The sequence below is a fragment of the Watersipora subatra genome, chromosome 8, assembly GCF_963576615.1.
Source record: "Watersipora subatra chromosome 8, tzWatSuba1.1, whole genome shotgun sequence".
NCBI lineage: Eukaryota > Metazoa > Bryozoa > Gymnolaemata > Cheilostomatida > Watersiporidae > Watersipora > Watersipora subatra.
In genome coordinates this window covers 14284115-14301416 of record NC_088715.1, presented here as the reverse complement: position 1 = coordinate 14301416, position 17302 = coordinate 14284115, and the positions used below count along the sequence as shown (strand labels likewise).

Here is a 17302-nt window from a genome sequence, read left to right as displayed (position 1 = left end):
AGAAATCGATATCGCAAAGGATTTGATCTCGGACCCTCCCATTCACCAGTCCGATGCCTTACTAATTCAGCCATACGAGCTTGATAGATTTGCTAGGCGATATATGTCGCCATATGGGAGCAAATACACTGCCGCTTTCCATTACAACGTAAAACCCCTATAACATAAACATTCCTGGAATGGATTATTTACGATGTAGGAGCGCCTAGCATACCTATAAAATGAATGCGAAATACGTAACTAGCATCACGCTCATAATAAATTGAATAGTACCTAAACACTCAATTCTGTTCATTTAATTGTAATATTGACTTTGAAACACAACAAACAGGCCAGCGGTGGTTCAGCAGTAAAACAGCTCTATAAGGATGAGGAATACCAGCCTGTATTAACCAGGTTCTGATGAGACCCTCGTATATCATTACTGAATCTGTCTTTGCTCGACTTCAGATCTATCCTAGTACATTCGATGTTACCAATAGCTAAACAAGCAAATACCACACAAATATTTACCCACTCCATAAAACCATTTACTAATCTTTACACTAAAATGGCCGAAAAAGAGCGCACAACTCTGTAATATAACTACCTGCTCTTTACATTTGATAGAAGAAATTGCTAGTTAAAACTGTAAAAAAATAACCTAAAATTGTATTTGTATGGTCTACTCAAGGAGCGAAATGCCAAAGTCCCATTGGTGACCTACATTCAATAAAATATGGCTAGACTAATAGACAATGACTAGATCGACATGCACCAATTCCACTTTATACTGACCTACATGTACTTATAAATAAGCTAGTTTAAAAATGACCTACTTAAAGAGTGGAGAAGCGGCAGCTCCAAAGCTGACGATGTTGAAATAGCAGCCAGAAGGAAGGCCTTTGATAAAATAAAGGAGTGTCTCCCTGGCAAGTTGCATCTTGTAACCGCGCATGCCGGCTGTGAGAGAGAGAGAAAGAGTGTAAAGCCTAAGGAGTCTGCATGCAGGTAAGATATATCTATGAGAGTTTGAGAAGAAATTGAAGGTCATGCAATTATGAAAATTCTATAACTTAAGCATGATTGAGATAGTTACCCAGATCTATACTCGCTCGTATCTATACTCGCTCGTATCTATACTCGCTCGTATCTATACTCGCTCGTATCTATACTCGCTCGCATCTATACTCGCTCGTATCTATGCTCACTCGTATCTATACTCGCTCGTATTTATACTCGCTCCTATCTATATTCACTCGTATCTATATTCACTCGTATCTATACTCAGCCGTATCTATACTCGCTCGTATCTATACTCGCTCGTATCTATACTCGCTCGTATCTATACTCGCTCGCATCTATACTCACTCGTATATATACTCGCTCGTATCTATACTCACTCGTATCTATACTCGCTCGCATCTATACTCGCTAGAATCTATACTCGCTCGAATCTATACTCGCTCGTATCTATACTCGCTCGTATATATACTCGCTCGAAACTATACTCGCTCGAATCTATACTCGCTCGCATCTATACCCGCTCGTATCTATACTCGCTCGTATCTATACTCGCTCGTATCTATACTCGCTCGTATATATACTCGCTCGTATATATACTCACTCGTATCTATATTCACTCGTATCTATACTCGCTCATATCTACACTCGCTCGTATCTATACTCGCTCGTATCTATACTCGCTCGTATCTATACTCGCTCGTATCTATACTCGCTCGTATCTATACTCACTCGTATCTATACTCGCTCGTATCTATACTCGCTCGCATCTATACTCGCTCGCATCTATACTCGCTCGTATCTATACTCACTCGTATCTATACTCGCTCGTATCTATACTCGCTCCTATCTATACTCGCTCGTATCTATATTCACTCGTATCTATATTCACTCGTATCTATACTCAGCCGTATCTATACTCGCTCGCATCTATACTCGCTCGTATCTATACTCGCTCGTATATATACTCGCTCGTATCAAAACTCGCTCGTATATACACTCGCTCGTATATATACTCGCTCGCATCTATACTCGCTCGTATCTATACTCACTAGAATACATACTCGCTCATATATATACTCGCTCGTATCAAAACACGCTCGTATATATACTCGCTCGTATATATACTCGCTCGTATATATACTCGCTCGTATCTATACTCACTCGTATCTATACTCACTCGTATCTATACTCGCTCGCATCTATACTCGCTCGCATCTATGCTCGCTCGTATCTATACTCGCTCGTATATATACTCGCTCGTATCTATACTCGCTCGTACCTATACTCACTCGTACCTATACTCACTCGCATCTATACTCGCTCGCATCTATACTCGCTCGTATCTATACTCGCTCATATCTATACTCACTCGTACCTATACTCACTCGTATCTATACTCGCTCGTACCTATACTCACTCGCATCTATACTCGCTCGTATCTATACTCGCTCGCATCTATACTCGCTCGCATCTATACTCGCTCGTATCTATACTCGCTCGTATCTATACTCGCTCGTATTTATACTCGCTCGTATCTAAACTCGCTCGTATTTATACTCGCTCGTATCCATACTCGCTCGCATCTATACTCGCTTGCATCTATACTCGCTCGTATCTATACTCGCTCGCATCTATATTCGCTCGTATCTATACTCGCTCGTATCTATACTCGCTCGTACCTAAACTCGCTCGTATCTATACTCGCTCGCATCTATACTCGCTCGCATCTATACTCGCTCGTATCTATACTCGCTCGTATTTATACTCGCTCGTATCCATACTCGCTCGCATTTATACTCGCTCGCATCTATACTCGCTCGTATCTATACTCGCTCGTATCTATACTCGCTCGTATCTATACTCACTCGCATCTATACTCGCTCGTATCTATACTCGCTCGCATCTATACTCGCTCGTATCTATACTCGCTCGTATCTATACTCGCTCGTATCTATACTCGCTCGTATCTATACTCGCTCGTATATATACTCGCTCGTATCAAAACTCGCTCGTATATATACTCGCTCGTATATATACTCGCTCGCATCTATACTCGCTCGTATCTATACTCACTAGAATACATACTCGCTCGTATATATACTCGCTCGTATCAAAACTCGCTCGTATATATACTCGCTCGTATATATACTCGCTCGTATCTATACTCACTCGTATCTATACTCACTCGTATCTATACTCGCTCGCATCTATGCTCGCTCGTATCTATACTCGCTCGTATCTATACTCGCTCGTATCTATACTCGCTCGTATCTATACTCACTCGTACCTATACTCACTCGCATCTATACTCGCTCGCATCTATACTCGCTCGTATCTATGCTCGCTCGCATCTATGCTCACTCGTATCTATACTCGCTCGTATCTATACTCGCTCGTATCTATACTCGCTCGTATCTAAACTCGCTCGTATTTATACTCGCTCGTATCCATACTCGCTCGCATCTATACTCGCTCACATCTATACTCGCTCGTATATATATTCGCTCGTATCTATACTCGCTCGCATCTATACTCGCTCGTATCTATACTCGCTCGTATCTATACTCGCTCGTATCTATACTCGCTCGCATCTATACTCGCTCGCATCTATACTCGCTCGTATCTATACTCGCTCGTATCTATACTCGCTCGTATTTATACTCGCTCGTATCCATACTCGCTCGCATTTATACTCGCTCGCATCTATACTCACTCGTATCTATACTCACTCGTATCTATACTCACTCGTATCTATACTCACTCGTATCTATACTCACCCGTATCTATACTCATTCGTATCCATACGAGATAAATGCATATATACTTGTAAATACTGTACATATTCATACAAAAGGCAACTAGCGGAGTAATTTTAGCATCATGTGGATAAAAAACTTAAAAATTACCAATTGAATGAGAAAAATCGTTAATATTAAACTATTATTGTGAGAGCGTGCTCAGTTTGCTTGAAGGTTTACTGCCTATGGCTTGCATTGACGACTTTAAACCATAACTGCGATGTAGAACTTTAATCGTATCCACTAGGTAAATCAGCCACGCTGATTCCGATTTTGTACTCAAAATAAGGATTGGTCCACTAACTTTTAAACTAATGAAGGCTGTTTTACAGCGTTTTAATATCGATTTAGAAAACAACACAATCGGCGCAACAAGCTCGGCCCATAAATATATGATGTAGCCTAGCTTTTTAGGAATGGAAGTTAAAAATGTTTAGTCTGATTTAGAATGATGGAGATGGGTGGCTTAAAACCAATTATTATCTGATTTCAGCCTGCAAAATCTTCTCTGTCTTTTATGAAAGGTAGATAAACTATTTAAAATTCCTTGTAGTTTGTTACAGGATGTTCAATAAGCTGAAGGCCAAGAAAAATGATCTCAAAAAAGTGAGATTTTATCACAAGCTAGCTTTGTTATCACCCTTTTTTGAGCTCATTTTTAAATATGCACTGTTAAATAGCTTATCTACCTTTCAGAAAAGACTGAGATTATTTTACAGGCTGACTTTGGATAATAATGGGTTTTAAGACACCCATCTCTATCATTCTAAATCAGACTAAACATCCCCAACTTCCGTTCCTAAAAAGCTAGGCTACATCAAACATTTATGGGCGGAGCTTGTTGCGCCGATTGTGTTGTTTTCGAGACTGATATTGAAACGCTGTAAAAAAGCCTTTATTACTCTGAAAGTTAGTGGACCAATCTTTATTTTGAGTACAAAATCAGAATCAGCAAGTCTGATTTATCTAGACATTACGATAAAAGTTGTACGTGGCAGTTATAGTTTAAGAGCCAACTTTGACTTTGAAAGTAACAACTCCACCATATTTTGACATAAAACAAACATAAGCCATGTTGTCCCTACACGTGTCATAAAGTTATAAAGTAATGACTGTACTTACGTGATCGGTCAACACAGAAAATAAATTCTCCCTTCATTGACTTCGGTTTGGCTTTGTTGAGTCTATGAAAAAGTGTGAACAACCCGCACTGGTTTTTCATGACTACATGATCAAAAGCTACAAACAAAATACAATTTTCAGCCTGAAATAAATTTTTCACATAAAGGAAGAAATCATCATGAATTTATTATGGGATGATATGACCGAGTAGAGTGCAGCATTTACAAAGTTTCCTACTCTAAAACTAGGTAATGAAAGCAAATTAAAATGCATAGAGCTATTAAATAAATACTTTGATACAAGTAGTGATGGAATGGCTCTATTAGTAGTTGAATGAGCATCTAACAATGAACAGAAAATATATATGTTAACCTCTAGTTACACATGCTTATGAATAGTTGAGGCAACAAATCTGTACTGGAGTATTCTAGCAAATAACAATGGCTATTATTCTATTTTTATTGCTTTTAAAATGCTAAACAAGGAATTTACTTGAGAACATAGTCTAATATCTATGATACTGAGGCTAGTTTCTCTCAAAAGCCCAATCAAGGCAACTTGTTTGCAATGAGTCGATCGCTTTGGAATCACTTTAACAGATACCTCTAAGTTTAGTTTTACATATTCTAAGGTTAACACTAGAATTGATATAAATTGCAATTTAGTAAAGAAATCTTAAAAATATAAATTGGTGGTTGCCTCCTCACTTTGTTTGTTCCCATAAACATCGGTTTAAACTTAAAATTCTTATATGATATAGACTTCAGATCTATAAACCACATTAATAAATGCCTTTCTGTCTTTGTGTGTGCGTCTGTTAGTCTGCATACATACTATGCATTTCCACATGTTTTATCCGATTTGGTCCTATATTCCCTGCATACGGTTTGTTTCCAAAAATATTTGGTTTCCGCAAACCAGCCTCTTAAACTCCGATCTGGTTGGAAACTCAAGAATGCACCTTTACATTGTTTACAAACAATTACCCTCAATGAACCTGCCATGAATTGTTGTATTAAAAGCAGTTATTTGCATCGAAAATTTACACGAGTGAAGTGTGCTATCTGATTATGAATGAAAGAAATGCCGTGCCAATAACAATAATACCAATAAGAAATACCAATAGCCTAATGCCAGTCCAGATGAGAGATGAGCAGATGATCACAGAGCCAGTTGGCTTAAAAACAATCAGTCATCTAGCAGACACTATCAAATGGGAAACTCAAGGGATTAAGTTCAAAGTCAACATTCCTGAGATGGATAACTGTGATTAAGGCAATAATATGTGAATTACGCACTCAAAGATAACCGCATTCCTTGCATAGACTTGCATAAAATAGATAACTTACTAGCAGGATTTCCGCCCTTTTGTACAAGAATGTGCGGTGACTCTATATCCGCGTACTTCATAGTAAATGCAAAATCTCTGTTGGGGAGATAACTTCCAGCTAAAGTTAACTAAAATTCACGACAGAGTTTCAGCAAACACCATCACTTGTAAAAAAAACAAATCGATAAATTGAATAGCGATACCGATGGAGCGTGTTAACCAGATCGAACCAGCCAATCACAGACAACGATGACACTATGTAATCAAGTCAGTAGTGCATCTTCAACCAAAAACAATAGAATAGTACAATAATAATTATATATATATATATATATATATATATATATAAATTCACGTAAATATATATATGTGAATTTATATATATATATATATAAATTCACGTAAATATATATATGTGAATTTATATATATATATATATATAAATTTACATAAATATATAACTATATATATATTAGTTATGTATATATATTTATATATATATAAATTCCGCAGATATCACCTGAAAAAAACAGACCTATTTGTTTCAAATAGGTCAAATGCTTTCAAATGTTTGAAAGCATTTGACCTACATATTTGTTTCAAGCAGACCTAATGTATGTATGCTTGAAACAAATCTGTAGTGATTGACTAACAGCGAAGCACTATATAAATATATTACACTATAATGTCACTATAATGTCACTGTAATGTCACTGTAATGTCACTGTAATGTCGCTATAATGCCGCTGTAATGTCACTATAATGTCACTGTAATGTCACTGTAATGTCACTGTAATGTCACTATAATGTCACTATAATGTCACTGTAATGTCACTGTAATGTCACTGTAATGTCACTGTAATGTCACTGTAATGTCACTGTGATGTCACTGTGATGTCACTGTGATGTCACTGTGATGTCACTGTGATGTCACTGTGATGTCACTGTAATGTCACTGTAATGTCACTGTAATGTCACTGTAATGTCACTGTAATGTCACTGTAATGTCACTGTAATGTCACTGTAATGTCACTGTAATGTCACTGTAATGTCACTGTAATGTCACTATAATGTCACTATAATGTCCCTCTGGTGTATTTAACGCTTTTTCTTTACTATTCTTCATGAAACTCGCGTTTTTAGCAATAATATAAATAATATAACTTAATTAACTAAAAGTATAAAAATTCAAATACAAACAATTAAATACAACTATAAGAGCAAAGTAATAACGGTGATAATTTTTCCGCTACACGTTCGGTTTTGCTGATTACAAGGTACAAACAGTCTGACAAGATCAATGACTTTCAAATTAAGTTTCAGCCCAAACCCATTTTGTTCCTGATATCACATATCGGTCAGAGTAGACAAATGGAACAGAAGTGATCGTCTCCGACAAGTACATCAAGATTTTACCTACGAGTCAAAGCTTCATACAATAAAGAAGCAAACGTAATATAAATTAAATCTTACAATTACTAACGGTTCTTCTTCTACCTTTAGTTAACTATGACCTGAGATAGGACTTATGCTCGGCCGAATAGCATAAAGTTGTCTTTCAATTACCGAGAATAACCAACCTTAGCGTTGTAATGTGTCTGATCCAGGTAATCGATCTCCAGCACCTCTCGAGACAAGACGTCTTGAATCATGTAATTGCCTGCGACTATCGCTTGGAAGTAGAAGTCAAAGCTGTAGCCATCTACATTGAACATCTTCTGGTTAGCCATTGCCGAGTCTATAAAAATACCACTTATAGCGTGCTTTGACCGTCTAATAGATTATTTATTTCTTTGCATTATATATACTAGCTGAATGCCCGGCGTTGCACCAGTAATAAAAAGAGTTTGTGAACAGAAAACTTATTTTTAATCAACATGTACAACATTTACCATTCAAACTTTCAACTGAAAATATTTGTTTATTTCTCTGTGTGCTCAGCCAATGCATAAATTGAATACAGTAGATGCTCCAACAACGCAAATCATCCGTTCCAAGAACGTTTACGTTGTAGGGAATCTGTTATACAAACAGTAAAATACATGTAAATTGCCTAACCCATTCCAGGAATTCTCCAAACTCACCTCTGTGGTCTTGCAAAGAGGAAAAACTAGACTTAATTTTTTAATTCGTTGGATGTACTGTAACTGCAGTATTATTGGTTCGCATCGACAACTTTACTCCTGTTTCTTATCATTTTCCCTTGTTTTGTGGTTCATTTTTGCAGTATTTTACAATAAGTTAAGTACATTTTCGACATCCACTTACAATGATGTGGTTTGTTTTCTAGACAGCAAGACCTACTCTGCAAAAAAACTAAAAAATATTTTTTTATAAATTTTTACATTATATCATTTAGTTAGTGTGACAGTTTTGAGCAATATTGCCAGATTAGATCTTCATAATATAGTAGATAATATATATTTCACTATTTGTTTATTGGAAAAAAGAAAGCCTTAAACTATTCCATGGCTATTTCATGAGACTGGCATGACTTGAAGATCCACTGCTAACGCTGCCATAAGCATAAAATGACCAGTAGGCAGCATTATGTAACTATATGAAAAGACCGGATAACTACAGGTAACCAAGGTACATGATGCTGAACAGGCAAGTTCGCAAGTAAAAACCACACTAAATTAATGTATTCACAAAGTGTGTTCAACTTTAAATGGACAAGTAGCCTCAGGATTTCTGACCACGTCCAATTCATAAGGAATCAGTGCTAACGCTCACATTACTAACTAACTAATACATAAATCAATCTCCCCTAGAGATTAGCTTGTATTAACCACAAGAATGCCCTATTAATGAACTAGTTAAGATGAGCAACAATTTATGGTTTAAAAATTGTTTGAAATAGATTTTTCTAGGCCTTGCTAAACTACATTCCTTTTCTGACAAAAAGAGCATGTGAGATGGTGTGATCGACTGTGACAGATGACTGCCATCAATACCTCATTTGTCTTCCCATTATAACATGTGAGACTAGTGTACTGATTGGGTAAAAGGAAGTACACAACTTGTCAACCTCTTAGCAAACACACAGATAGTTAAAATTCTGATTGCTTTCAGGATCACTACCATTGCAGCATTGGCGTCTTATATTCTTATGTTTAGAAAACTCACATTCAGTATGTTTTCATTGGGCGGATTTGAAATTGTGCGCATGTTGAGCTACTGTGCTAAATATGTTCTAATGTAAATTTTCAATGGGGCGCATTAAGGCTAGCGCTTTGTTAAAAAAGACAAGGAACTCTATGCCCGTGGTCGTAGAGGCGGACTCCTGTCTTTTTAAATCGAAATAGAAATGACTGAAATATGGAAAAGATTTAAAATGGAATAGCTTGTGCAGCGTTTTTTTGCGCATCACAAGTGCGGTTTCCATCTTTCGCAAGCATGAAACATTCTATAAAAGTTTGCCAGTAACAAAACTCGCTTGCCTTGCAGGCTTTTACTGTTTCCATCTTGCGGATAACCGTGTCATGGAAACATAATGACTGAGAGTCTAAGAATTGACCTTGACACACAATAAGATAGTGTGCGACTCTGTATTTTGAATCAATCGAGACAAACGGTTTCCAATAACGTTTATCATATCCAATTATAATTGAAAATATAAAGAATTAAAAATATCAATAAAGATCCTGTTTATTGTCAGCTTTGACAGAATTTTGACCTTGACCTTCAGAACGTGTCTTTCATTTAAATATAAGCAAAAAGGAACAGCAGTTTAAAGCGAATACATACCCATATATCGAGCTTGGAACTCTCGTGGTACGAAGGAAGGAAAAATGAAGGGCACATGACCCTCAGGAGAGATCATAAGCTCTATACTGTACTGGAACATGACCTCTACCTAAAGCGCCAAGTCGGAGAGTATATATACACGCAGGTATTATAAATGTGGCCTGCAAAACCTGCTCTTGCACCTGGTAAGTATAACCTCTTGCAGATATATACAAGAGCAGTGGGACTTTACCAAGTTAATTACCTTCCTGTTTTGTACGTTAAAACTACTACATGTTAGAAAAGCATAAGAATACTAGTAATTCATTTGATTCGCTACACAGCCTAAAAACTCCCAACTAATTCTTAATAAAAACTGCAGGTAACTTCAGATAGCATGCGAAACAAACGCATTACTTAAAACTACATGCAAAAACATTTCATTAAGATATATAAAAATGTGTTTACAGTTACTTTTCCATAGATACATGTTAACTAAAAAGCAGGCAAAGGAATGAAGGCAGAGGTAGTCATAGAGTTACGAAGCATACTTCATATAGGGATATAGCAGCAGCAAATGTCTACTACCATAGCCAGCAAAGAAAGGGAAAAGTAGAGAAATATCTCCCACTCAAAGTGGAGATTGAAAAGTGCTGGCATGTAAGAGTAACTGTAATCTCAGCAGTCATTGAAGCATTTGGTACAATAACTCCTGCGCATCAAATGTGGCTTGGTCAAATACCAGCAACAACCAACAAAAGTCTGTTGTAGAAAAGTGTATTATTGGGATCGATTAAGATTTTAAGGCGAGTGCTCAAACTCTCAGGTCTCTGGTAGGAAACCCGAGCTTTGATAGGCATTACTATCTGCTTGGGTTAACCAGGGGGAAGAAGCAATTTATAACCCTAATTAATATTAATATCTTTATACATTAATATTATAAAATTTATTCATGTAAAACCTTAGATAAAAAACAACTTCATTACTATTAGTTTCATGTCTGTTACGCAGACAATCATCAGATCTGATGATTGTCTGCGTAACAGACATGAAACTAATAGTAATGAAGTTGTTTTTTATCTAAGGTTTTACATGAATAAATTTTCTATTTAAGCTCTGATCACTCATTGAGCACTATTTGGCAGCTGTAACACACTACTTTGGAATACATTAATATTATATTTATCGCAAAAATAAATTTTCTCATTTAGATTGAGACTAGATCTCACTCAAGTAACAATTTCTTTAAGAACTCAACTCTAACACAGTTTATCCCTCTAATGTCTATCTAACACAGTCTATCCCTCTAATGTATATCTAACAGTTTATCCCTCTAATGTATATCTAACACAGTTTATCCCTCTAATGTATATCTAACACAGTCTATCCCTCTAATGTATATCTAACAGTTTATCCCTCTAATGTATATCTAACACAGTTTATCCCTCTAATGTATATCTAACACAGTTTATCCCTCTAATGTATATCTAACACAGTTTATCCCTCTAATGTATATCTAACACAGTTTATCCCTCTTATGTCTATCTAACACAGTTTATCCCTCTAATGTATATCTAACACAGTTTATCCCTCTAATGTCTATCTAACACAGTTTATCCCTCTAATGTATATCTAACACAGTTTATCCCTCTAATGTCTATCTAACACAGTTTATCCCTCTAATGTCTATCTAACACAGTTTATCCCTCTAATGTATATCTAACACAGTTTATCCCTCTAATGTCTATCTAACACAGTTTATCCCTCTAATGTCTATCTAACACAGTTTATCCCTCTAATGTATATCTAACACAGTTTATCCCTCTAATGTCTATCTAACACAGTTTATCCCTCTAATGTATATCTAACACAGTTTATCCCTCTAATGTATATCTAACACAGTTTATCCCTCTAATGTATATCTAACACAGTTTATCCCTCTAATGTATAGATAATTTACTATTTTTATTTTTCTTCGTGTTTCCTTTTCAACTAACTACAATGTTTCAATAATCTTCAGAGTTGAACATTAGAGTAACCCTCAGTAGAGTTGAACATTAGAGTAACCCTCAGTAGAGTTGTACATCAGAGTAACCCTCAGTAGAGTTGTACATCAGAGTAACCCTCAGTAGAGGTGTACATTAGAGTAGAGTTGGTAGAGTTGAACATCTGCCTAAATTTTATGTTCATGAATATTTTAATCATAAATATTTGAAGATAATACTGCAAATTGGTGAATAACAACACAAGCGAGGATGATTCATGTTTCTATTCTTTGTAAACTCAAATCAATACTTGATTGTTCTTTGCTGTGTTACTGTCATAGATGTAGAGCTGAACAATGGGCCAAATTTTAAAACATTCGTTGGAAAATTCTAATATAAATTGTAATTTATATAAAGACCGCTAGTAGAGGACTGACTGCAGTTGAAATGACCCTCTAACCAGAATGAAGGAACCGGACTATTCTGATACTCTATTTGAACTGTGGTGATAATCAAACAGGCCAAATTTAAACATAAAGTTTTTCCCATTTTCATCATAAAAAAATTTTCCCGATAATATTTCTGACTGGCGATGAAAGTGCTCAGCAGGAAATATAGGGAAGAGCCTCAAAAATTCTGCTATGCAAGAAAGCAAGATGCATTAGTAATATGAGTAAGCAAATGAGTATGTAATAGGGCAGGTGGTTAACAGTTGAGACCGACTGTTCAAGCCTACAAAACAGCCTGTATTATGGTACCCCAATGTAAGATTAACACCGGTGTGCGTGTCTGGCTCAGTGAGTGCTTCAGCTATTGACAGCATGTAGCAAGTGCTCCCGAATACTCTTGAAGCATCTACTACGTCCATAGCAGTAACGCAGCAAGGAACAATCAAGTATTGATTTGAGTTTATAATGAGAAACATGAAGGATACTCATCCTAGCTTGTCTTATTATCTATAGTCTGGAAATATATTTATAGCAAAATATTTAAGAAATATTGCTGGTGATTGTTAAATGTTGACTTGCATCAAAATTCACATTCCAGTTATTTGGTATTAAAAGATTCACCAAGTCTTACTCTGTTGTGTTGTAGATGCAAAATATGTGGAAATGTGATTACAAGCTCTTAAAAGCTCAAAACCGAACAGTTAATCGAAGCCAAACGAGACCGCCATAGTTTGGATTCTCTTTCCAAACGACGTAGTTGTTACAAGATGGTTTCTGTTTACACTTTCATGCAACCTCATTCATCATAATATTTTCACAAATATACTTTACGCATTCAATAAAACCATGTCTATTGTTCTTACGAGTCTATTTTATCGTCATTGTAATGCTGTCACTTTTAGCACTGATATCTCAAAACCCACTGTAAAAGATCGTTAAATTTTTTAACCTTAGCTCGAAGGAGTACATATCATTGTCTGATAATCATGACGAGCCTATTGGTCACCTGTGATAATCGAAAAGTGCTGCAAAAATTATTTGCGAAGTATTGGGTCACATGATCAAATTAAACTTGACGATTAGATCAAGCCGAAACAAAACTGTAAAGTAGCGAGCATCTATATTTGATACGGGGTCTTCGGTAAAACCCGAAGTGTTTGTCATAAACTAGTGCTACGATAAGTTTTATACTGAGCTTTTTATTGGTCTTTCAATTCCCATGAGAAAATCACGTGACAAGACAATAACCAAATGTAATGTCTACGTCAGAGAAATAAATACGTAGATTCCAATCTACGGCGGCTTTTTGTTTTTGAGCCTTTAAGAGCTTGTAATCACATTTTCCAATATTTTGCACCTACAACACAACAGAGTAAGACATGGTGAATCTTTTCATATCAAATAACTGTAATGTGAATTTTGTTGCAAGTCAACCTTTAAAGCTGCTGAAGGCATGTTGACTATCATGTTTCTGCATGGGCTGGATCAGACTAACCTAGAAAGAAAATTAAGCTTTTCTTTCTCAAATAAGGTATATAATATAAAAATATGAAAAATATCCATTCCTCCAGAGTTTCAATGAGATTACCTGTTCATCAGAAGGGACGACTCCAATATGACAGGTAAACATGTCACTAGATGTCTCTTCCAAAAGAATTCCCTCTCCATCGAGCTCTTCAAGTAATGACAACTCCTGCAATTGTTCAGTAATTCAGTGAACAATAATGTAAGTGTCACCGACAGCTACTGGCCAATAAAAAACTAGTGCAAAAAGGCACCACAACTCTGAGTCAAAATTGACAAATGTATGCCCATACAGTGGGAACAGATTACACAACAGGCACCAAATGTGTGGATGATCTCGTTATGAAACCACAGTGAATGAATGCATAATAGACTGAGGTTTCAAAATGGAACACAAACAGGAAATCAAACAAATCTCATCTTAAACATTAAAAACAGTATTCATGTTTGTCTTGAAAGTACAGTAATATAAAAACAGGCTACAGACTTCACATTGAAAGTATGTTTATCCCAAAATTGGCTGACTGCTTATTGAGCTATACTGCATGAAATTACACATATCTTACATGATTTTCTCCCTTGTCTCTGCTGGCTGCTACAACCTTCCTGCCACAGAGGGATGCTTCAAAATGGTACAAACATGCCCCAGGGTCAACAGGAAATAAGAAGAAGCCATCAATGTGATCTGATTCGGTATTTGTGAAAGTAGATTGGCATGTTACATCCGCAACTAAGCCGTGAACAGTCACAAAAAGTTTGATGGAGTCTATCGATACTACAACAGCACAATAAAACAAAGCAATGTAGCTGCCCTAAACATTAAAGGCTTCACTCAGTACGTAAATATAACTCAATATCGCAATATGACAAGCACAACAACTTCTACTTGATCAGAAATTATTTATCCATAAAATATTGTTCAGAGCGTTGAAAAAGATGAAGTTCCTTGCGTAAGCCGCAAAGTTTCCATAGCCGATGGATACACGAGTTGCTTACCCCAACTTTACGTGTTGTTTGACATGCACGCGTAGACCTACACAATATCTAAAGTAGTAAAATACAAGTTTGGTTATGTAGAGTATTTATCAACAACATAACTAATTTGAGAACCAAAATGACGAGTAGATTTTGAAGTCGTTATATGCAAGTCGTTACGATTTAACCGTTACCACTAAACTTACCCGGTCTAATATCTTTTAAAAGACTGATATCGATGCTATCTTGTACAGTTCTTCGAGGTCTTGGTTTATTGAAATCTTCCACAGCAAAATAGAGACCCCATCTATGTTTTCTACTTTCCATAACTAAACCGGTTTACCAGAGTGCAGCACTAATTCCAAGAGATTAGCGACTATGACATCTTCTTGGTTATTCCAAATCTCGGCTTCCGATAAGATAATAAAGTTGAAAATGGGTCACGAAAGGATATATGTGTCACTCGAGTTAGTCTTTTAGAAGTTTTACGATTCTGAATTAGTCGGCCCAAACCAGCGACAAAGGTGACGCAGGCTATTCCAAAAATCAAGAGTTGTCTTATCTATCGAATAGGCAAGTAGGGCAATGACCAATATATACACATGTATTTGGGAAATCTTTATTGTGGTAATCAGTAGTCATATTTTACAACATGTTTTCCACAAGGTACCCAACAGCAAGTAACCTAACTAAAGAGCAGTGTACAGAAAAGGCAAGAAAGAACAACATAAAAAAACTCTAACAAAAAAACTAATGAATAGGCTAACTAATATAATAATGTTGGAACTGAAAGCATAAAATATGTAAAAAGCAAAGTTGAGGATTGATATGAGTATCGTTTAAACAAAAGTGGAAAAATAAAATCTCTGTAAAAATAGTTATGCATATCTATGACAACAACTTTCTAGTTATAAAAACAACGTATAATATAAAATTGTTAAAACAGGTAAGGCTAAAATTTAACCTTACCATTCACCATTTAATGGTGGATGGTGATTATTGGTCAGAAGATAGTAGATGTAGTTTGAGTTTTGTTTTAAAAGATTGCCGAGGAAGAGTTCCTAAATGGGTGCAGAAGTTATTAAATGAGTTTAACAGGTTACTGTTGAGTTTGTTGTGGTTTATGACAATTGGTAATTTAAATCGGGTCCTGGTTTTGTGATCATGTTTTACGGTTTGAAAGCTGTAGCTGAGATATTTAGAGCAGTTATTGTGGAGTATTGAATGAGCAGTGAGGCAGGTAAGCTATAACTGTGATAGCTTAGGTAAGGGAAGAACACCAATAGTGCTTACCATCAAGCTGGTAGGTAGTAGGCGATGGTTTTTATGGGGTATGTATAGGTCTTTGCATATAAGTCGCAAAGCTTTTTTGTAACATAAATAGTGTGCTGGTTTATTTTACAGATGTTGTAGGATAAAACACGTGTAGGCCATATATAAGATAGGAATGGGCAAAATTATACTAATATAGTCTAGCAGTATCAAAGTTCATAAGATGACAAATGGCATAAAATAAGCGTAGGTTAGATGATATTTTATTTGAAATGAATGAGATGAGGTCTAGCCATGATAAAGAGTCATTGATGATGAAGCCAGCTAGTTTAGAAGTAGATTGTCTAGTTAGGTTACTGTCAAATATGGAAATTGCCAGAGGGAAATTCAATGGTGGATTTACTAAGATATAGTGAGATTTTGAGATGTTAAGAGACATCTGATTTGTCACGCACCACTGTTGAATAAGTGTTTGGTCAGCATTTATTTTAGATTGGAGGCATGAAGGGTCAGTTTCGAATATAGAATGAGGTATTGTCAGCGTAAGCATGAGGTGTGCTGTGGAGTGGTAACTCAAGTAAATCATTTATAAAAATTTGAAACCGTGTGGGTGCAAGAATTCAACTTTGTGGAACTGGCGTTCCACAAGGTTCAATTCTTGCAAGGGCACAAGAGCATCTGAGCAGATATTTTTTATTCTCACGAATTGGTACCGTCACGCTTTGCCTCACGCATTCTCACGGTGCCACCTTTGGATATGCCCTGATGGTGTCAAGAAATTTACCAGTTATTCCTGTGTTTGCAAGTTTTGAAATAAGGATATTATGATTAACCATGTCAAAAGCTTTTTGAAAGTCAAGAAAAATAATGACTAAAGTATTTTTGTTTTTGACCATATTTGACCAATAGGAGTAGAGATGATGAATGATAGTGATGCAAAAAGTGGTTTTTTCTAAATCTTGACTGTGAGCTGCTTATAGTTTTGCTGCTTTCTAAGTGTATTTGAAGCGCAGTAAGTATATGTCTTTCTTATATTTTAGAAAGTATAGGAAGTACAGATATGGGTCTATAATTAAATAAATTATTTTTATCACCACCCCTGTGTAGTGGGGT

General features: G+C 36.1%; 1 protein-coding gene across 3 annotated transcripts in view; it reads right to left on the bottom strand.

Annotated features, from left to right (window-relative positions):
- LOC137401734 (von Willebrand factor A domain-containing protein 5A-like) overlaps nucleotides 1–15253 on the bottom strand; it is a 36981-nt gene extending 21728 nt beyond the window's left edge. For all 3 annotated transcript variants that reach the window (XM_068088197.1, XM_068088199.1, XM_068088200.1), the window contains exons 1-8: nucleotides 15124–15253; nucleotides 14509–14717; nucleotides 14007–14111; nucleotides 10006–10114; nucleotides 7836–7993; nucleotides 6275–6383; nucleotides 4926–5042; nucleotides 819–942 (exon numbers count right to left, since the gene is read on the bottom strand). In XM_068088197.1, the coding sequence (XP_067944298.1) occupies nucleotides 819–942; nucleotides 4926–5042; nucleotides 6275–6383; nucleotides 7836–7993; nucleotides 10006–10114; nucleotides 14007–14111; nucleotides 14509–14717; nucleotides 15124–15244 (1052 nt within the window). In that variant the 5' untranslated portion in view covers nucleotides 15245–15253. The remainder of the gene's footprint in view (nucleotides 1–818; nucleotides 943–4925; nucleotides 5043–6274; nucleotides 6384–7835; nucleotides 7994–10005; nucleotides 10115–14006; nucleotides 14112–14508; nucleotides 14718–15123) is intronic.
- Nucleotides 15254–17302: the final 2049 nt, after the last annotated feature.